Below are 23,087 nucleotides of genomic sequence, written 5' to 3'. Positions count from 1 at the left end.
AGCCAGAGGCGTCTGGGAGCTTTGTGATGGGCTCGGGGACCGGTAAGCATATTGCTTTTTTTAATTTCCCCCCACGCCCTGCACGTAGTGGTTTTTTTTAACCCCACCCCCACCCCCACCCTGTCCGGCCTTCTACTTTAATCAAAAATGTATGGCCACCTTTACTCGCTGCAGGTATCATTGGTAGTTATGATAACTCTACCATTCCATTCAGTTATTTCCTGTGACATAGAAGCCAGTTACTTTAATTGGCCAGGTTCACATTATGTAAAAATAACAGACTTCATTTGCTCAAAGACAGTCATTTTTACAGAGTGTGAACCTAGCCAATGAATGTTTATCCAAGACCTAGACCGCACCAACAGCGCTTGCTTATTTATATGGCAATTCACACTGAAAGTAACTGTGTTTCTTGTTTAGCCCAGTAGCATGAACAGAACTGGTCCTCTAAAGCCAGGTTCAGACTATGTAACTGTGCGGCTGTATTTGCAGCTGTAATTGTGCGGCGGTATTTTTGGTGGTTCATGTGTACGCTGGAAAGTATAGGATATACGGCTGCACAGTGCACACTATGTATGAATCTACGGCCCGATCGTAAACTGACCCGTAAAAAATGAACAAGACCATTGTTTGCGGCTGGACATGCGGCCGAGGATTGACAGGCGGTCCGTACGGAGTACTTCAAAAATAGCCGGCAATGATGCCGAATGCCGATGCCTCTAATAGTTAATATATTAAATTAATAAAACACATTTTCTTTGTAATAAAGTCCCTTTCGTTGGTCAATAATTTAATTCTAACAAATCCATCATTTTGCAATTAAATATACTGTTAAAATAAATAGATATATAAATAAATGTATATTTATATATATATTTATTTTTTGACAGTATATTTAATTGCACAATGATGGATTCGTTAGAATTAAATTATTGACCAACGAAACTGAATTTATTTAATCGAAAATGTGTTTTATTAATTAAATATTAATTAGTACAGGAAGCTCCATAAGCCGTTAATTCATATTCCCGGCAATAGATCTTTCTACACTAAAGTGTATCAATGATCATTCCAATGTTACGTTTTTATGGTTATCATTCTGATTTTATTTTCAGCATACTTTTTATTTTATCTTTTAATGCTTGACTAGGTTTAATCACATAAAATCCAATAGTGTTATGTACTGGCTATAAGACTATGATTACATTCTTTTATTGTTAGGGTTCTTTGACTTACTGGGCACCTTTCCCTGTTTTCTTCCCTTTCCCCTTTTCCTTCCCTTTCCCCCTTTTTTCCCCTTTCCCCTTATTTTTTCCTTTGCCTTCTGCTTTTCTCTTTACTTTTTGGGATCCCTTTCCCAATTCATTTTTACCTTGACCTAGATTTCCTAGAGATCGCTTTTGTCTGAAATGTTCTTCTTGACCCTGATCCTCATGCCCTTGGGCTTTCATTTGACCTTTTCCACGCCCCTTTCCATTCTCTCCTCCTTTTTTTCGTCCCTTCCCACCTTCTCCTCCTTTCTTGCATCCCTTCCCATGCTCTCCTCCCTTACCATTTTCGCACTCTCCTTTACCCTTGCATTTTCCATGCTGTCCTCCACTTCCCTTACCCTTTCTATTTTTTGACCCTTTCCCTTGGCCCCTTCCATTCCCATGGCCCCCGCCACGCTCCATTTCATTGTCATCTTCATCTTCCACTTCTCTCTTCTTCCTGTTCTCTTTTTGTTCTTTTTTACCAAAAGAGAACTCATTAAAGTCTTCGTTTGCTGGAAAATATAAAGAAAATGTTAATCTTAGATATGTTTTTTTCATGATAGAACAGATGAAAACCACAAAGAATGGACAGTCTGAGTAATGAAAAAACGTTTATCCTGGGTGTTTTTTTTTTCGCTTCTCCAATTTATTATTATTATTATTATTATTTTTTTTTATTAACACATTAAAAACAATAATAATAATAAAAAAAACATAGGTAGTAACATATACTTCCATCCCACACCATCACTAGCTGACGTTACCTCCTTTCAGTATATTAATTTGATATCCTTAGCAAGGTTATCTAACTATTTCCATTCATTAGTTCCCAGAAGGCAGACCTGGTTTCACCGACCCTACGCACTCTAATACATTACTGGACTCATGGATCATCACCATTCATTCTTCAGATTCACTGCTCCACATTTCATTATATATATTTTTTCTATATCAATTTTAGCCTCCCATTCATATTTCACCTTCTTGACCCTGTTCAAAGTCTCAGGCCTCCCACCTGGACTCCCCTCGAACTATCAATGAGGACCCCAACTCTCCCCAGTACACATCCCTGGGTCCCACCGTTCTCCACTGAAATTGCGGCCCCGCATAAGGTACCTAACTGGATTTACTACTCGAGTCTACAGGTCCATATATAATGGAGCCCTATGAGCCGAGCAGGTCTCCAGTCGATCCATTATGAGGCTTCTCTGTCCATTAAGTTATTATATTATAGTGCACCAGCTATTAATCACAGTCAGGAACCACTATCCATCATTCTTACATCCTATCATTCACATTCTACCCTGTTCGCCACTCCAACCTTCTCTTTCCCTTACCTTCCTACTGCTATTTCCTACCTTTTTCTGGGGCTTATGTCACCTAACTAATATTAATTAGTAATATTTAAAAAATAATATTAATATTAATGTATTGCCGGTTCCACCAATCTTGCCCTCTATTTACATCTACTACTTTAACCTTACTTAATTCCTTTGTTCATATACCTTCTGATTTCTTATTTCCCTTAAACAAACCCCGCCCCCTTCCCACCCTATCCTGCCCCACCGTCGGTCTGGGAACAAAAGGAAAATAAACAAATAAATTAATAAATAAACAAATGTATATATATATATATATATATATATATATATATATATAAATATATATATATATATATATGTATATGTATATATCCTTCCAACTAAAACACAAACTACCTCAGATGGTCTACACGCTTTCTTTGCCCCAAAATTTCCACCACAAATTTACACATTCTGAGTACCTCCCCATTTCCTTCTGCTTTCTCCTTTTCCAAAGTTCTGCTCTTAGTATTTTAGTGCCAACATTTCTCCATTTCTCAATATGAGGAGCTCTAGTAGCTGTCCAATTTCTTGCTATTACCAGCCTTGCCGCAAAACATAATATTTTTAGTAATATTTTTAATATTATTTTTACCCCCACCCCCAGTAGTGCACATAAGCACCTGTCTTTTATCTCCATCTCAAATACGTTAAACATAACCTCAAAAACCTCTCCACAAAATTTATTCCAGCACCCCCACCCAAAAAAATTGAGTTATTTTGTGCCTTCTATCTGTGAGACCCAAACATCCCCAGTTGTAGACTTCTTCCCAAAGTTATCATGATTTCCTATAATCACTTCCCATTTCTTTTGAGACTTATCATGGGTGTTTAGACCCCCACCGATTACTAGAACAAGCAGAGAGAAGTGCTTGCTTAACATTTTCTTGTCCTGCTTTGACTTCCACTGCCTCCTGTAATGAAAAGGGAAAAGAATCTCTCTTTTCATTCAAAGCACTTCTTCTGGCTTGTTCTAGTCATCAGTGGGGATCTGAACACCCGCCTGCTATGGGTGAAGAGTGAAGAGGAGGAGTGAAGTGAAGAGTGAAGAGGAGGAGGCGTGGCCTTCTCCCGGGCCTCAATTATCATGATTTAAGCCTGCTCGCAGGCGTAAATCATGATCAAACTCTATACCTGCCGGAAGAAGGTGTAGAGTTCGTACGCCGGGCACAGATTCGGGCACCTGGCCGGCTGGATTCACTAAGAGGCCTCTTTTTGAATCCTGCCAGGGAAAAGGGGGTAAGTACTTGTACGCCAGTCCTTGTAAATCCCCCCTCCAATCGTTCAAAACTTTTTGACTATCACTAGAATATTACAAAAGTTTTCTTAAAAGACAGGGACCCTTTATGTGCAGCCTCAGGCAATTGTTACACTATGTTTGTTTCTGGAAAAGGGCCTCTTCTTATTCACAATGATCAACCCCTTTTAACACAGACATGAACCAATTTTTTATTTCTTTAGAGATGGCATGGGCCCCCATACGTGGTACCCCTAACGAAAGGTCTTTTTGGGCTGATTATTGGCAGGCAAGAACACTTACTGGTGATAATCAGTCCATGTAAATGGATCAGCAATCTACCGACGGACAAGAATCTTTTGCACAGCCATTTATTAGTCAGTTGCACATCATCCCGTGTAAACAGAAATGTGCGTATGACTATACTGAACAATCCAGCTATCGTTCATGTGGGCAGGTGGCACAATGAATTGAGTCTTGTAAAGGCATTGCAAACGATCGCTGATCTGGCTAATTGACGCTCATTATCATGGCGGTATTGGGACATATAAAAGGGCCCTAACACTGTATATTAGTTACTGGCTACATGGAGAATGCATTTTGAAAATTGGCACGAGACTGTTCTTCAAATGTTTAATAGAGGCTGTATGGTTAATGAGAGATTACTTACTGAATACTCCCTTCACGCATTTCTTTCCACACATTGTTTCACAGCACCGCATGCCACTGCCACAATCCCCATCAGTCGAGCAGTCAGTCATGGCTGTGAAATTTCTAAAGTGCCCATGTTTCTTGTGGTGTGAATGGTTTCCAGAACACCGTTCACCATGTTTACATTGTTTATCCGAACAATTGTGTTTCCAGTTCTTTTCCATTTCTTCTCTGAGTTCTGGATGTGTTTTGATGTAGTTGTTGGGGCACATTCCATATTTTTTATCTTCCTCTGTAGTCTCTGTTAGGAAAAAAACACAGGGAAAATCGGTTTGAGTTCTTATTTGTTTGGTATTTTTAGTGGATCCTGCGATGGAGCAACCGAAAGGTGCCTCCAGTACAGGAGTAAACCTAGGCTAAGTTCACATTATATTTTCACATCTGAAAAATAATGGGTAGAATTTACTTACACCGACATCTCACGCGCCAGTCTCCAAATTCTCACTGCTGTTGGATTTGGCAGATTCATTAAGTGGCCTGCACATCTGAATGAATCTGCCACTGCAGCTGCTGCTCATGCATATGAATGTTGAAGTCTATGCTAGCTTGGAGCTGGCATTAAAGCCATTATCCAGCGCTACAAAACATGGCCACTCTCTTCTAGAGACATCACCACTCTTGTCTCCAGTTCAGGTTTTGTTGCGTTGGAAAACCTCTTTAATTTCCGCTATAGTTCTCTCCAGTTACTGGGACTAATCATAATAAATCTGCTAAGCAGCCGAGAAACCGCCCCTTTTAGGTTAAGCCCTCCTACTTTTTCATATCCGCGCTAATGAGGCTTGCACGAAAATGAGCGACTATTTTTTTTTTCATAAAAAAAAGGTAAACCTAATAGTGAATCCTCCCTTCATGGTTTCTTCTTCTCCTTCAAAAAAAAGGTCAGTATTTTGCCAGAAAGAACACAAAGCTTTCTAAGATTGATCTACTTTTTGGCTAAGTTCACACAATGGATTTTGTGTACGTCATTGTCAACGACCACCCAAAAGTCAAAAGATGTCAGTTATTTGCTGATGACCATGATCATGATCATTATAGACGGCTGTCATTAGCTGTCGTGGGCGGCTGTTGGCAATTATGACCACAAAATCCTGTTATGTGAACTTAGCTGATTATATCCACATTTTAAGGTTATGTTTACCCTGCAATGTTGCTTCCTGTTGAAAGGTTAAAAAGTTTTCTTTGTTGTTGTTTCCATTAAAACAGGACACAAAAATGACACCAGTTTCTATTTTCTGTCCCATTTAAAAACGACACCCTGGTTGCTTTTGTTTTTGTTGTTGTTGTTGTTGTTGTTGTAAGTCTGGGTTTTTTTACCCTCGAAATATCAAACTAATACATTAACAGATGCTAAAAGCTAATGGAGTAATGGCATACAGACACTGGTCTGTGTGCACAAGTCTTTATACAAAGGATAATAATGTTATTAAGTAATTGACATAGTTTTATGGTTACCGTATGGTGCATCAGCAGGTCCCATGCCTATTTCTTTGCTTAACTGTTCCAGTGTCTCCATGGCATTGCTCTCTAAAGACAAGAAAATAAGATGTTAACTCTTGCAATGTTACAATAGTTAGGGATACAATATACAGTTGCTGTTTTAAAGATGTATGGAGCTTAAAGGGGTACTCTAGAAAAAATGTTTTAAAATTATCTGGTGCCAGAAAGTCATACAGATTTGTAAATTACTTCTGTTTTAAAACAATTAAGTCTTCCTGTCTATCTCCTGTATGTCCTGCAGCAAGTCATGTATTCTTTCCAGTCTGACACAGTGCTCTCTGCTGTCTCCTCTGTCCATGTCAGGAACTGTCCAGAGCAGGATAGGTTTTCCATGGGGATTTGTTAGTGCTCTGGACAGTCCCTCTCACAGACAGAGGTGGCAGCAGAGAACATATTTCATTTATTTATTTTATGTAAAGTAATGGTAAAATATATAGGAGCAATAAAAATTTTGAATACAGTTAATATTAATATTAACTATTTATCAATAATGAATATTAATAAAAAAAAATTATTGCAACAAAAACTCAACGTATAAATTCAGACTATGGTCTATTTCACGTGAACATTTTATAGTTTTAGCTTAAAAAAACACCCCAAATAGCTTACTAAGAGAATTGGTACATGCTGCAAAAAATTCTGTACGGGTCAGTTTTAACAGCAAACTTTCCCCAAGCCCTATCGACATTGCCTGACATCGACAGAGTTATTGGGGTATGTTCATACAGATCCATTGCAGAACTTTTTGCAAACAAAACATGTTCTATACGTCTGAATATGGCTGTTTCTGTAATATATGCAGGAATTTCCGCAACCCCCATTCATATAAATAGGACAGTTATATAAATGCAAAACATCTACCAGGTGTGCACATGCCCCAGTAGGAAATATATCTAGAACCTGCTTTTCTGGAATCAGCTATGGTTATTTATTACTGAATTTCCCCAGAATATCTTTTTCTCAGTTTAAGAGACTGATTGCCATAGGGGCACTTACCGAACAATAGTGGCATACACTTCATACCACACGGCGTATCACAGCATTTCCTGCCATTGTCACATTGTTCATCACTAGAGCAGCTTTTCAGTTTGCTAAAATTCGGGAAGCCATATTTCTTATGTAACTCTGTTTTCTTTTTCCACATTTCTCGGTGGTTTTTGAAGTATTCTCGTGGGCACACGCCAGTATCTTATAATCAAAAGGGATGAAATTTTAAATTATTATCAAAATGAAAAAATAATATTATATACAATATATGTGGTGCATTTTATTATTTGATCTGTTCTGTGCCCTACAGTAACTGCTGAAAATCTTTGGTAACTAAAAGTAAATAGACAATAATATATAAAAAAGCTAATTTATTGCATATATTGCAATTGCTGTGAGGTTAGATCATGGCCACATAAATGGCAGCCAGCCATTTCCAATTCTTGCAAGATCAGTTGCAACCTTCTTTACTGTAGGGAACCAATGAAGTTGCAAAAAATGTTGCAGCAACCCCACTCTGAACCGCCGCAATGCCGGGTGCTATGTGTTGTTTGAGGCTATTAGTGGGCGTGGTCCGATTGCTGCGCCCGCTAATTATCCATTTAAATGCAGCTGTCAAAACTGACAACTGAATTTAAATGTACTATTTGCCCCCTGTCCCTGGTGTCTAGTGGGGGGATCTCCCCCCGGGATCACATCAAGATCACTTTTACTGAGCCGGCCGGGGCTCAGTGTCGCACTGACACTGATCCCGGCTCGACAATTGATTCATCTGGCCTGCTGCAGACCAGAGTAAAACAGCAATGATCTGATCGATCATTGCTGTATTAAGTATACTGCAAGTCCCCCAGGGGAACTAAAAGTTAAAATATAAAGTTAAAAAAGGGGTTTTAATAATAAAAAATTCCCTCCCCTAATAAAAGTTTGAATCACTCACCTTTTCCAATTTTATAAATAAAAATTAATAAATAAACAAACAAACAAACAAACACATTTGGTATCGCCACATGCGTAATCGCCTGAACTATTAAAATATCACATACCTGATCTCGCATGGCAGATGGTGTATGCGCAAAAACCCGCCAAAGTGCAAAATTGTAATAAAAAGTAATCAAAAAGTCACATATACGCAAGCAAGATACCAGTAGAAAGAACAGATCATGGTGCAAAAAATGACACCTCATAGACCAAAGGATAAAAGCGTTCTAAGGATGGGAATAGAGCAATTTTAAACACATTTTTAGGGTACAAACCCACTTGACGTATTTGCTGCGTGAATCAGTCTTAAAAATAAGCAGGCAAAACGCAGGTTGGCTTTGTATAATTGTTCTGCGTTAAAATACGCAATTGCGTATTTTTGAAGCGTGAAGCTTGTTGTTAGCAACGCATCAGTTGTTAACAACCTGTGTGAAAAACGCATGTAGCTTCACACTTCAAAAATATGCAATTGCGTATTTTAACGCAGAACAATTGTATAAAGCCAACCTGCGTTTTGCCTGCTTATTTTTAAGACTGATTCACGCAGCAAATACGTCAAAAGGGTTTGTACCCTTATAGTTATAGTTTGAATTTTATATAAATTACATATCATTGTAATCAAACTGACTTGAGGAACATATATAACGTGTCAGTTTTACCATAGGGCGAATGGCATAAACAGGAAACCCCCATAATGAAAACAAATTTCTTTCTTTTTTTTATTTCACTGCACGAAAAAAATTTCACGGTTTTATGGCATATTGTATGGAAAAATTGTCTGCCATTGCAAAGTAAAATTGGTGGCGCAACCAATAAGGGCTCATGTTGGTCTGTAGGTGAAAAATGCAAGTGCTATGGCCTTTTAAACACGAGGAGGAAAAAACGAAAGCACAAAAACAAAAATTTGCCAGGTCCTGAAGGAGTTAAGGTGTACCTGTCGTTATAACTTTCAAAATCTAAATCAACAGTAAATGTGATATAAAGCAAGTTTGCAATTTACATTCATTATTTATTTTTTAGTTATCATAATTTTTTTCTGGAAAAACAGGAAACAGAAAGTCCTGTGTATCTCAGGCCATCTGAGCGCTTAAAGTAAAAAAGGCAGTCATGTGATTGATGGACACATTGAGCTATGACTCTCTGTACTGGCCGGAATTCTTGTGTTTAGTCTGTTTCTTACAACCAGCACAAGTCAGAAAATCTGCCTCAGGAGACTAGACCTTAATTTCTGGTTTTACCTTAAGTTCTTTGTTTTACAGCATGATAACAACAACAAAAATAATGAATGTATATTGCAAACTTGCTTTATTTCATATATACTGTTGATTTAGAGTTTGAAAGTTAAAACAACAGTGACACTTTAAGCCAAATCCAAAAGTGGACCCTAGACACAGTAAATATTTCAACTCACTGTTAATTATGGTTTAAAAAAATGGGTGAAATATCCTGACCTGATCTACGTGAAACAGACCTTATTATAACACCTCCCCCCTCTAGGCTACATTCTCACGTGTCACGACTGTATATGATGTCTGCAATCATCCACAATCTTCATCTTCAATCCGCAAAAAAACAGTCGGTAATGCATTCATAAAAAAATTACAGATCCGCAAATACAAGGGATGGATCCCTGCCCCATTCCATTATTACCGAGTGAATGCAGGAATCACTTTTATCTTAAAGAGGACCTGTCACCCCCCATGCCGGGGTGTCAGGCTCCCGACCCCCCGTTACAGCCCCCTATACTCACCTGATCCCACCGGGTCCCGCTTCCTGATCCGGACGGATAACGGAGATATCAGCGCCCGAAGCCCGTTGCGCGCGCTCACAGGAGAGTCCGATGCCCATAGAGAATGACGGAGCATCGGACTCCCCATTGATTCTCTATGAGCGTCGGACTCTCCTGTGAGTGCGCGCAACGGGCTTCGGGCGCTGATATCTCCGTGATGCGACCGGATCAGGAAGCGGGACCCGGCGGGATCAGGTGAGTATAGGGGGCTGTAACGGGGGGTCGGGAGCCTGTTACCCCGGCATGGGGGGGGGGGGGGTGACAGGTCTCCTTTAAGTATTTCTCTTCTTGAACCTGATCCTCATGTTCTTGGGCTCTCATATGACATTTTCCACATTCCTTTCCATTATTTGCTACTTTTCTTTATTCCTTACCACATCCTCCTCCTTTCTTGTGCCCTTTTCTCCTTCTCTCCTTTCCAGCATCCCTTTCCATGCTCTCCTCCTCTACAGTGTCCGCACTCTCTTTGCGTTGTTTTTTTTTTCATGCTCTACTCTTTTTCCCTGACTCCTATGTTTTGCCCCTTTCCTGTGCTCTCTGCCATGCTCCATTTCATTGTCATTTTCTATGACAATGGTAACCTTTACCTTCCCCTTCTGTCTTCGTCCTGCTTTTCTTTTCCTCTTTCTTTTCTCGTTTACCGAAAAGTGACTGTTTGAACTCTTCGTTTGCTGAAAAATACAAAGAAAATGTTAAACTTAGGTATGTTTTATGAAAAAAAAAAAAATAAGACAAAAAGTACAGTCAATGCCCAGTCAGAGAAAAGAAAAATGTCTGTAAATTTAAAATCACTGAAATGTTGGTGAATGTCCAAGAATAAAAAATATATTTCCATTAGAGGTGGAAGTGATGTTGTTTAGATATGAATGAATTGATTTCAAATGTAACACCACCATTTCCTGTTTCTGCTCACTGTCATGCTCCTATCTGCTCCTCTGCTTAACTTCATTCTGGTCTCAGATCCCTTCTTCTTCTCCAGCATCCTCGTGTCTCCTGGAATCTGCTTCCTTCTTCTGACTGCTGCTGCAATGCCACGTCGGTTCACTATGGTAAGCGCAACAGTCTGCTTGGGATTTAAGGGACCAGTATGTCTCTACTTGCTGCTGCCTTCTACCAATCCTGTTCCAACTGTGCCTATTTAAACTTGTGCTGCCTCTTCCCACTTGCCTGAGTGTTACTGGCTTCTTGCCTTCCAAGCAAAGGTGTGTTTATGATATTATACTATTTCTGTGCATCCTAACCTGTGCCTGTTCTTTAGTTTACGCTTTTTGCCTGATCCCAGTCTGTAAAATTTGCCTCTCCTGTTGCTGACCCGGACTACCTGACCTGCCTTGGGATCTGCCTGTCCTTATATTTCGCCTGTCTGACTGTGATTGCTGTCCTATTTCTGATACCGTGTTGACTCTCTTGATGATGATCCTGCTTGCTGACTTCCTTTACTTGGCTTGCCCCTCAGTTCTTCACACAAATCTGTGTGGTCCTTGAGGAACAGCTGCTGCTACCCCTGGAACATGTGGAACAGCCTGGTGTCCTCTAGCTGCGGAAGTCCAACTTCCACATCCTTGAGCAGAACAAAGCGTGAAGATTGCCCAAAGTCAAATCGGGTCCATGCTCGCTGTCCGTTACACAAAAGAAATCCGTACCAAATTTTGCACAAAAATAAAATACTTTAATAAAGAACCTTGATTCACATGATCAAATAATTATATGACTTATACAAGGGAAACCACAGAAGAGAAAATGCAGATATGCACCTATTTTTATTTTTTTAGAGATGACGTGGGCCTCCATACACTGTACCCCAAACTGAAGGTACTTTTATATGGGCTGATTATTGGCAGGCAGGAACACTCACTGGGGATAATCAGTCCATGTAAAAGGATCAGCGATCAGCCGACAAACAAGAATCTTTTGCGCAGCCATTTATTAGCCAGTTGCACATCATTCTGTGTAAACAGAAATGTGCGTTTGACTATAATGAACAATCCAGCAATGGTTTGTGTGGCCTGGTTGAACAATGAATTGAGCCTTGTAAAGGCATTGCAAGCAAGTGCTGATCCGACTAATTGGTCCTCATTATCATGGCGGTATTAGGACATATAAAAGTGCCCTAACACCGTACAGTAAATAAGTTACCAAAAAGAGAATGCATTGCCACAAGACTGTTCTACAAATGTTTAATAGAAGCCGTGTGGTAATAAGAGATTACTTACTGAATACTCCCTTCATGCATTTATTTCCACACATTGTTTCACAGCACCGCATGCCACTGCCACAATCACCATCAGCCGAGCAGTCAGTCATGGCTGTGTAATTTCTAAAGTGCCCATGTTTCCTGTGGTGTGTATGGTTTCCAGAACACCGTTCACCATGTTTACATTGCTTATCCGTACAATTGTGTTTCCATTTCTTTTCCATTTCTTCTCTGAGTTCTGGATGTTTTTTGATGTAATTGTTGGGGCACATTCCATATTTTTTATCTTCCTCTGTAGTCTCTGTTAGGACAAAACCAGGAAAAATAGTTTTGAGTTCTCTTTTTTTGTGTTTGTATAGTATAAACTATTGAAACACCCATCATCCACACACTCTGCACAATCACTTGAGACACCGCTGAAAAACACACATTACTGAAACAAACACTGACTGATACACACATTGCTAACACACACAGTAGTTACACAGTAGTTACACACAACCGGCGGCCCGGGACCACAGCTATAAGTGGGTGCGATCAATCGCGGCAACCGCTGATTAGGACAGTTAAATGCAGCTGTCAAACATGACAGCTGCATTTAAATGTCTCTTACAGCCCCATCTCTGGTGTCTAGTGGCTGGATCCCCTCTCCCCCCCCTGTGATGCGATTGTGGAGGGGGGATTCGTTGTACTGGCCGAACCGGGACTCAGCGTCGGAATGACCCTGATTCTAGCTCGAGCTCGGCAATCTATGTATCTGGCCTGCTGCAGACCAGAGTAATAGAGCACTGATCCAATGATCCAGCGCATTTGTATTAGAAGTCCCCCAGGGGGCTTCTAATTAATGTGTATGTTTTAAAAAAAAGTTTTTTTTTATTAATAAAAAAATCACCTCTCTTTTCCCATTTTATAAATAAAAAAATAAAAAAATAAACATATTTGGTATTGCCATGTGCATAATCGTGCAAACTATTAAATTATCACATTCCTGATCATGCCTGGTAAACGGTGTAAGTGCAAAAAAAATTCCAAAGTGCAATATTGTGCATTTTTGGTCCCATCAAATCTGCATTTTGCATTTTTGGTCCCATCAAATCCGAGAGCATACATTACCTGCTCGTCGACGCGGCTGCATGTGATGCTTCCGGCTACGGTGCTGCTCAGTCAACCAGTGTTGCTGTGCACTGCTTGTATGCGCAGGACCAATTGGAGCCGGGAGCCTCACATGCAGCCGCGTCGTCACGCAGGTAATATATGTTCTCGGCAGCGGGCTGCGGACGGCAGGGGTTAACTCACATAATGACAGCGGGATGTCAAACCTGCTGCGAGTATGTGCTCCCATAGGGATGAATGGCACTTGATCCGCAGCGGATTTTGCTGCAAATTATTTTACCGAAAGAGTAGTAGATACCTGGAACAAACTTCCAGAAGAGGTGGTTGGTAAATCTACAATAACAGAATTTAAACATGCCTGGAATAAACATCTATCCTAAGATAATAAGAAAGAAAATACTAAAAAGGCAGACTAGATGGACCCAGTGGTCTTTTTCTGCCGACAATCTTCTATGTTTCTATGAATCCGCAGTGTGAAATCCGCTGCAGATCTTGTAGGTGTGAAGGAACCCTTAAACACGAGGCAGAAAAATGAAAATGCAAAAACAAAAATTAGCCTGGGAGGGAAGGGGTTAAAAATATGGCTGCGTTTAATACCTTACCTATTGTTGTATTTGGCTTTTGTGAACATAACCTCAATCTAATAGTATACCCTCTTGCCAAGATTTTTTCCCTTTCCTTTATGTTCCCAAGTAGTGGGGGAAGGCGGACGCATCATTTTTAGAGATTAGCGAACCGGGTGCGGGTTCGAGTCGATCCGAACCCGAACGTTCGGTATTTGATTAGCTGGGGCTGCTGAACTTGGATAAAGCTCTAAGGTTGTCTGGAAAACATGGATACAGCCAATGACTATATCCATGATTTCCACATAGCCTTAGGGCTTTATCCAAGTTCAGCAGCCACCGCTAATCAATTGCCGAAAGTTCGGGTTCGGATGGACTCGAGCATGCTCCAGGTTCGCTCATCTCTAATCATTATATAGATGGCTGCTAATAAAGATCATGACCACACAACGTCTTTTTTTTGGCCATTAAACTTAATGAAATGCAAACAGTGAAACATACAAAAAAATACAGAATCTGTTGAATTCTGTTTTTTTTTTGTCCCAGACAGATAGCAATCCCAGCCCATTATGAGAAATGAAAGCAAAATTTTAAACAGGTTAGGTCTAGGTAAAGTCAATTGCAAGTTTAACCCTTTAAGGACATGGCCCATTTTCGTTTTTACGTTTTCGGTTTTTCCTCCTTGTGTTTAAAAGGTCATAGCACTTGCATTTTTCCACCTAGAAACCCACATGACCCCTTATTTTTTGCGTCACTAATTGTACTTTGCAATTACAGGCTGAATTTTTGCATAAAGTACACTGCGAAACCAGAAAAAAATTCGAAGTGTGGTGAAATTGAAAAAAAAAACGCATTTCTTTTATTTGGGGGAAATGTGTTTTTACGCCATTCACCCTGGGGTAAAACTGACTTGTTATGCATGTTCCTCAAGTCGTTACGATTAAAACGATATATAACATGTATAACTTATATTGTATCTGATGGCCTGTAAAAAATTCAAACCGTTGTTAACCAATATACGTTCCTTAAAATCGCTCCATTCCCAGGGTTATAGCACTTTTATCCTTTGGTCTATGGGGCTGTGTAAGGTGTCATTTTTTGCGCCATGATGCGTACCTTGATTGCCCATATACGTCTTTTTGATCGCTTTTTATTACATTTTTTCTGGATTTGATGCGACCAAAAATGCGCAATTTTGCACTTTGGGATTTTTTTGCGCTGACGCCGTTTACCGTACGAGATCAGGAATGTGATTAATTAATAGTTCGGGCGATTACGCACGCGGCGATAGCAAACATGTTTATTTATTTATTTATTTGTTTACTTTTATTTAAAACCTGGGAAAAGGGGGGTGATTCAGACTTTTATTAGGGGAGGGGGCTTTTTACTATTAACAACACTTTTTTTTTTTTTTTTACACATATACTAGAAGCCCCCCTGGGGGACTTCTAGTATATACACTGTGATCTCTCATTGAGATCTCTGCAGCATAGATATGCTGCAGAGATCCATGAGATCGGCACTCGTTTGCTTTCGGCTGCTGCAGCCGAATACAAACGAGTGCCGAGCCGAGGACGGCGCCATCTTGGACGCGTCCCCGGCCGGCATCAGTAACGGAGATCGCTCCTCCGGGACAAGGTCCCGGAGGAGCGATCTCCCCCACTAGACACCAGGGAAACGTTGCCTCCGTTAATCGGAGGCAGCTGTCAACTTTGACAGCTGCCTCCGATTAGCTAATTAGCGGGCACGGCGATCAGACCGTGCCCGCTAATAGCGGCGGTCCCGGGCTACACGCGGCACCCGGGATCGCGGCACTTCAAAGCTTTGAAGTGCAAGTGAGGACATAGGACGTACCGGTACGTCCTATGTCCTTAAGAGGTTAAAGCGTAACTGTCATGTTTTTTTTTATTGCAGAAATCAGTAGTATAAGCGTTTTTAAGAAACTCTGTAATAGGTTTCATCAGCCAAAAAAGCCTCCTTCTGTACTCAAGAAGCAATCTCCCAGCCTCCCCCCCCTGACTTCTTATCTGTGCATTATCAGGCAAACACGTCTTCATTACAGAGAAGCCAGTGAAGACGGGCTCTGCTCTCTCCATTGTAAGCCTATGAAGGGGGGAGGGGCTGAGGGAGATGAGGTAGCAGGAAGAGGTGACATGAAGGTCAGCTGTTTGTAGACTCTCTGGGCACCTAAAACGCAGGATTCAGGTGTCAGAAAGGTCAGTGCTTATCTATGAACTTACTGAAAGAAGATTGCCGGGTGTTGTGCTTTGCAGAAATCCTCTGTGCTCGCTCACTCCTAACAGCCCCTCCCCTCTCCATAGCCACATAATGGACACAGAAATCCTGCTTCTTTTGCAGTGAGGGTGGGGGCTGGGAGATTGCTTTTTTAGTCCAGAAGTTAACTCTTTTAGTACATAAAACCTATTACAGAGTTTCTTAAAATGGCTTGAACTGTTGATATTTAATGTTTTAAAAAAAAATGACCCTGAAATGACAGTTACGCTTTAATTAAGAAAGATCAGATGTCCAACAGGATGCAGGTGCAATCTGTTAAGATCCCTGTTTGTTCACAGGACTGAAAAATAAGTCTCCCTTCATGTATCCTGACTCCTGACAAAGTTGTCATATGGACACAAGTAGACTCATTTAACTACGATGGCCATCAAGTGGACTCTAATAGCCAAATGTAATGTTAATAGTTGCTTAAAGCGTAACTGTCATATTTTTTTTAATTGCAGAAATCAGTAGTATAAGCGATTTTAAGAAACTCTGTAATAGGTTTCATCAGCCAAAAAAGCCTCCTTCTGTACTCAAGAAGCAATCTCCCTGCCTCCCCCCTGACTTCTTATCTGTGCATTATCAGGCAAATCCGTCTTCATTACAGAGAAGCCAGTGAAGACGGGCTCTGCTCTCTCCATTGTAAGCCTATGAAGGGGGGAGGGGCTGAGGGAGATGAGGGAGCAGGAAGAGGTGACATGAAGGTCAGCTGTTTGTAGACTCTCTGGGCACCTAAACCACAGGATTCTGGGGTCAGAAAGGTCAGTGCTTATCTATGAACTTACTGAGAGAAGATTGCAGGGTGTTGTGCTGTGCAGGACTGCTCCGTGCTCAGTCACTCCTAACAGCCCCTCCCCTCTCCATAGCCACATAATGGAGACAGAAATCCTGCTGCTTCTGCAGTGAGGGGGGAAGCTGGGAGATTGCTTTTTCACTACAGAAGGAAACTCTTTTAGTACATAAAACCTATTACAGAGTTTCTTAAAATCGCTTGTACTATTGATATTTAATGTTTTCAAAAAAATGACCCTGAAATGACAGTTACGCTTTAAACATCACATAAAAAAAACTAGCAAGAAATAATTCACATAGTTGTATGGTTACCATATGGAGCATCAGAAGGTCCCATGCCTATTTCTTTGCTTAATTGTTCCAGTGTCTCCAAGGCATTGCTCTCTAAAACCAAGAAAATTAGATGTTATGAGATGACCACTATTTAAAAAGAATTTGTATTTTCTACACAGTTGCTGTTTTGAATATGTATGTAAGGGTCTTATTACACGGGTCGATGGTGACCTGATTAGTGATGAGCAAATACTGTTCGATCGAATAGAAATTCGATGGAATAGTAAAGTATTCGATCGTATCGAATATGATCGAAAAGTTTGCAGAATATTCGATAAATATTCGATGAGCGTTCAAATCCACCTTCTTCCCTGTTTTATTCAGTTTTTTTAGCCAATCAACATGCAGGGAAGCTGCCACAGCGAGAAACGAGAATAACAATGATTGGATGGCATAGTCACATGACCCAATAACATATATACGTGTGTTCATCCAGTGCTACGAGCTGCTACGTCATACATAAATACAAAGGATAGTGCAAGCACTCTGCTCACCAAGTGCTTTGTGCTGCTGATACGTGCTAGACTGCTAGATCTAAAAAAAAGAGTAGTACGTGTGTTCATCCAGTGCTACGTGCTGCTACGTCATACATAAATACACAGGGTGGTACAAGCAGGCTGCTGTGCTACTATAAGGCACTCTGTTTACCAAGTGCTACGTGCTACATAATACAGCCGTCCAGCTGTACCTATAAAATATTCATACACCCTTAAATAACCAGGTAATTCACCTGTATAACATCGACTTGAGACTTTATTACCGGCGATTTTGGGGTGTCACATGCTTCCCCTGCTGTCCCAGTTGCTTTCCAGTGGTGTTGGCATCATTTCCTGAGGTGTCATTATGCACTTGGTGACGCCCAAGTGGTCGAATAGATGTTTTTCAAAAAACGAATACTTGTTTCCATAGACTTAAATGGGTTTGAATATTTGATCGAATAGTCAAATATCGGGGAGATATTCGAACAAATATTGAATATTTCACTATTCGCTCATCACTAGACCTGATCAATCCGATATATCGGCACCCGTTTACTCAGCCTATTACACGGCCCGATAATCATATGGAAGGGCTGCACGGACATTGTTAAACGTTAAGCATTAGAGATTCATTGTAGAAGTTTTTGCAAATAAAACACCTGTTTGATACATCTGAATTTGGCTATTTCTGTAGCATATACAGGGATTTTCACAAACCCCATTCATATGAATAGGACAGTTGTAGGACATGCCCCAGTAAAACCTGCTTTTCTAGAAACTACTATTGTTATTTATTATGTAATTTCCCCAGAATATGTTATTTCCCATTTAAGAGACTAATTGCCATAGGGGCACTTACCAAAAAGTTGTGGCATACACTTCGTACCACAAGGCGTTTCACAACATTTCCTGCCATTGTCACATTGTTCATCACTAGAGCAGCTTTTCAGTTTGCTAAAATCCGGGAAGCCATATTTTTTATGTAACTCCATTTTCTTTTCCTTTATTTCCGGGTGCTTTTTGAAGTATTCTATTGGGCACATGCCAGTATCTTTTATGAACAAAGGGGATTAAGTTAAAAATTATTATCAAAATGAAAAAAATAATATTATATACAAGATATGTGGTGCATTTTATTGTACAACAAATTTAATTTATGGTTAATCACATAACATCTAAGTTGCTTACATACTGGATTTAATACTCTGGATACATTTATTCTTGTGCTTACTGGACACTTCCCCCCTTTTCTTCTCTTTTACTTTCTATTTTACCATTCCTTTTCCTTTTTGATCCCTGTCCCATTCCATTATTTCCTCCAATTTGACCTAGGAAATTTCCAAGTGTTTTTAGGAATCACAAATATATTCCTTTTCTTGAACCTGATCACATGAGAGTCCTTGGGCTCTCATGTGACCTTTTTCATGCGCCTTTCTGTTTTCTGATATTTTTCTTCATCCCTTACTACATTCTCCTCCTTTCCTGCATCCCTTCCCATGCTCTCCTCCTCTAGCGTATTTGCATTCGCCTCTTTAAAATTGGCTCTTTTCATGCTCTACTTCTTTTCCTAGAGCCCTCATATGTTTTACCCCTTTCCTGTGGTTTCTGCCATGCTACATTTCGTTGTCATGGCCTTGATCACCTTTACCTTCTGCTTCTCTCTTCCTCCTGGTTTTCTCTTCCTCTTTCTTTTCTCGTTTACCAAAAAGTGACTCTTTTAAGTCTTCATTTGCTGAAAAATACAAAGAAAATGTTAAACTTAGGTATGTTTTTTTGAAAAAATAAATAAATAAATAAATAAAAATACAATACGGACAAAAAATACATTAAATGCCAAGTCAGAGAGGTGAAAAATGTCAGTAAGTTAACAACTGAAATGTTGAAGAATATCCATGAATGAAAAAAAAAAAATCCCCTAAATGATGTTGGTTAGATGTGAATGAATCAATTCAGAATGTAATGCCGCCGGATTGGAACCCAGTAGCGCTTCAAGGCTATGTTCCCACAATGTCTTTTTCAGGTTTAAGACAACTGAAATGTCTTTGATAAAGACGGACATTTTTCACAAATAAAAAAAGTTATCCCAAGCCCCATTCTGATCCTTTTTCTGCTTACTGCTGCACTCCTGTCTGCTCCTCTGCTTCACTTCTTGCTGGTCACAGGTCCACTTTTCCCCACCAGCATCCTTGTGTCTCCTGGCATCTGCCACCACCTTTCCTTTGCTAAGGCCTTATTCACATGTTCCGTAATTTACGGATCTGTATTTCCGTATCCGAGTTAGTGCACATTGATGTCTATTGGGCTATTCACACTAGATGAAACGGATGAAAATCAATGCCGAAAAAAAAGGACATGCCCTAGTGCAGACCCAGTGCGGACCCAGATTTTTTTTACGGATACTCTCATTGAAATCAATTGTTTACGGATTGTTTACAGATTGCAACATGTTTGGCATCCGTATTTCCGTATTCCTGTAAAACCACAGGCTGACAAGCGATCATGTGACTTATTTTAGGGGTTGGGCAAACTGGTGCTATTTTTTTTTTAACCTACTCAACTTTATTAACTTGTATAAAGCAGTCAGTAGTAAAAACGGATTTACGGAAATACGGATGCAATACGGATATACTACGGATGTCCAATCCGTAATTTTTAGCGGGTTGTTTCAGGACTAGAAAATATTACTGAATGTGTGAATAAGGCCTTAATGTTGCTGGATTCTTGCATTTCAGATGAAGATGTATTTCTGATATTATCCTATTTCTGTATACCCTGACCTGTGACTTTTCTTGCCCTAATCCATTGCCTGTCTGACTACAATTGCTGTCCTATCCCTGATACTGTGTTGACTCTCTTGCTGATGATCCTGCTTGCTGACTACCTTTAATAATTACAGTATATGACTTATACAAAGAAAACCACATAAGAGAAATGGCACATATTAAAAACCACATACAAACAGGGTGATGATTAACTTTACCATAGGCCCCAGGCTGTTCACCAAGCCTGGGCCCCCCATCTTACTGTAACTATGGCAGCACTAGCGTGGTGTTTATAGTACAGGATAGATAATGTCATGATGCCCCAATTTGTGCAAAATTGCTGTAAAAAAGCATAAATTTTTTGCAAATCATGGCAGAACTGTAGCCAGGAGACAATACACCACAGAATGTTAAGGTTGGGTTCACACTATGTTTTTTTTCCTCCATTATAAAAAAAAATGAATCAAACATGCACACACACATGCAAACATGCACACAGTTGCAGCCGTTTTTTATTATCAGTTTTTCATCCATTTTTCGCAAAAAACGGATTGCAAAAACATAGTGTGAACCCAGCCTTAGCATGTTCTCGTCCTGCTCTGACTTCCACTGCCTCCTGTAGTGAAATGGGAGGAGAATCTCTCTTTTCGCTCAAAGCACTTCCACCCAGACTCCAACCTTTCCAATCAAAACTTTTTGAATATCTCTAAAACATTAAAAAGTTTTTTGAATGACAGGGACCCTTTATGTGCAGCCTATGGCAAGTATGGCACTATGTTTCTGGAAAAGGGCCTCTTATTCACCCTGGTCAACCCCTTTTCAAAACAGACATGCTCCTATTTTTAGAAAGATGACGTGGGCCCCAGATACTGTACCCCAGACTAAAGGTCCTTTTATATGGGCTGATTATTGGCAGGCAGGAACAAAAACTGGTGATAATCAGTCGATGTGTAAGGATCAGCGATCAGCCGACAAGCAAGAATATTTTGTTCAGCCATTTAGACTAATGTTAGTGAGCTGGACATCATCCCGTGTAAACAGAAATGTCCGTCTGACTATAATGAATAATCCAGTGATCGCTCGTGTGGCCTGGTTGCACAATTGATTGAGACTTGTAAAGGCATTGCAAACCATCGCTGATCTGGCTAAATGGCGCTCATTATTATGGCCGTATTAGGACATACTGTATAATTAGGCTGGGTTCACACTACGTATATTTCAGGCAGTATTTGGTCCTCATCTCAGGTCCTCATAGCAACCAAAACCAGGAGTGGATTGAAAACACAGAAAGGCTCTGTTCACACAATGTTGAAATCAAGTGGATGGCCGCCATATAACAGTAAATAACTGCCAACTGCCAACAGTAAATAACTGCCAAATAACAGCAAATATTTGCCATTAATTTACAGCCATCCACTCAATTTCAACATTATGTGAACAGAGCCTTTCTGTGTTTTCAATCCATTCCTGGTTTTGGTTGCTATGAGGACCAAATACTGCCTGAAATATACGTAGTGTTAACCCAGCCTTGAAGGGCCCTAAGGCTATGTTCACACTGCGTACGAATCCGTATGCATTTCGTACGAAGCCGTACTTGTGCGGCTGAAACTATGGGCGTGCGAATATTCGATGTGCGGCCGGATGCGTACGCAATGTGTACACAATGCGAACGTACGCCCGGAGTCTACTTACGCTTCCCGAGCGCCCTACGAAGCGATCTGACAGCGGTCTTTTACTTGAAAATCTTCGCCTAGCCCCGGACACCCTACAGAACCTTTTGGATCGGCATAGAAGAGTGGAAAAATTAAGAAATCACCACTTCGTACGGATCAGCGCGATACGTAAGTTACAGCCTTCCGGCCGGAAACAGTGGTCTGGTTCATTTCTTACGGCGCCTTATACGATCCGGGCGTACATTCGGGCCGCATATTCACGGAGTGCACTACGGCCGGAAGCTTACGTAGTGTGAACCTAGCCCCAAACTGAATATTGGTTACTTGCTACAAGGAGAATGCATTTTGAAAATTGTCACAAGACTGTTCTTCAAATGTTTAATAGAAGCTGGATGGTTAATGAGAGATTACTTACTGAATACCCCCTTCGTGCATTTCTTTCCACACATTGTTTCACAGCACCGCATGCCACTGCCACAATCCCCATCAGTCGAGCAGTCAGTCATGGCCGTGAGATTTCTAAAGTGCCCATGTTTCCTTCGATGCGAATGGTTTTCAGAACTCTGGTCACCATGTTTACATTGTTTATCTGAACATTTGTTACATTGTTTATCCGAACATTTGTGTTTCCATTTTTTTTCCATTTTTTCTCTGATTTCTGGATGTGTTTTAATGTAATTGTTGGGACACATTCCATATTTTTTATCTTCCTCTGTAGTCTCTGTTAGGACAAAACCAGGAAAAATTGGTTTAAGTAATTTCTTTCTTTTTTTTGTATATTATTTTTGGTGGATTCTGCAATGGGGGAATGAAAGGATTAAACCAAGCCCATGCTTTTCTAGCCTAATGTGCTACATTAAAGCCATATGCGCACGCATTGTAAATATATATATATATATATATATATATTTTTTTTTTTTTTTTTTTTTTACAATGTGCGCACAGACTGACATTTTTTTGACTTTAGTGTAGCAGATAATTATTTTAAAAATATGGCCGCGCTTTATGACTAATTTATTGTCATATTAGGCTTTTATTTTACTATGTGTGAACATAACCTCAATCTAAATAGTGAGTCCTCCTTCCAA

General features: G+C 40.2%; 1 protein-coding gene across 2 annotated transcripts; it reads right to left on the bottom strand.

The window, feature by feature from the left end:
- Nucleotides 1–1,121: 1,121 nt before the first annotated feature.
- Nucleotides 1,122–21,605, bottom strand: LOC138798548 (uncharacterized). Of its 2 annotated transcripts, none has more exons than XM_069979060.1 (10): nucleotides 21,511–21,605; nucleotides 19,213–19,296; nucleotides 18,424–18,615; nucleotides 17,065–17,136; nucleotides 12,027–12,308; nucleotides 10,401–10,484; nucleotides 7,056–7,247; nucleotides 6,015–6,086; nucleotides 4,522–4,803; nucleotides 1,122–1,765 (listed from the first exon to the last, which is right to left on the bottom strand). In XM_069979060.1, exons 3-10 carry the CDS (start codon nucleotides 18,605–18,607, stop codon nucleotides 1,233–1,235), a joined length of 1,701 nt encoding a protein of 566 aa, XP_069835161.1. In that variant the 5' UTR covers nucleotides 18,608–18,615; nucleotides 19,213–19,296; nucleotides 21,511–21,605; the 3' UTR covers nucleotides 1,122–1,232. The 2 variants fall into 2 exon arrangements, with proteins under 2 accessions (XP_069835161.1, XP_069835162.1); XM_069979061.1 differs by lacking the exon at nucleotides 21,511–21,605 and adding an exon at nucleotides 21,202–21,265.
- Nucleotides 21,606–23,087: the final 1,482 nt, after the last annotated feature.

Source organism: Dendropsophus ebraccatus, chromosome 8, assembly GCF_027789765.1.
Source record: "Dendropsophus ebraccatus isolate aDenEbr1 chromosome 8, aDenEbr1.pat, whole genome shotgun sequence".
Lineage (NCBI taxonomy): Eukaryota > Metazoa > Chordata > Amphibia > Anura > Hylidae > Dendropsophus > Dendropsophus ebraccatus.
Note: the sequence above shows the minus strand (reverse complement) of the source record. Positions and strands in the feature narration are given on the sequence as shown.

Coding starts and splice junctions, on each gene's coding strand:
- LOC138798548 (XM_069979060.1), bottom strand. CDS start 18,607: ATGTGCCCAATAGAATACTTCAAAAAGCACCCGGAAATAAAGGAAAAG. Junction 12,309..17,064: donor ACCTTCTGATGCTCCATATG/GTAACCATACAA, acceptor TTGTCCTAACAG/AGACTACAGAGGAAGATAAA. Junction 7,248..10,400: donor GACGAAGACAGAAGGGGAAG/GTAAAGGTTACC, acceptor TTTGATTATAAG/ATACTGGCGTGTGCCCACGA.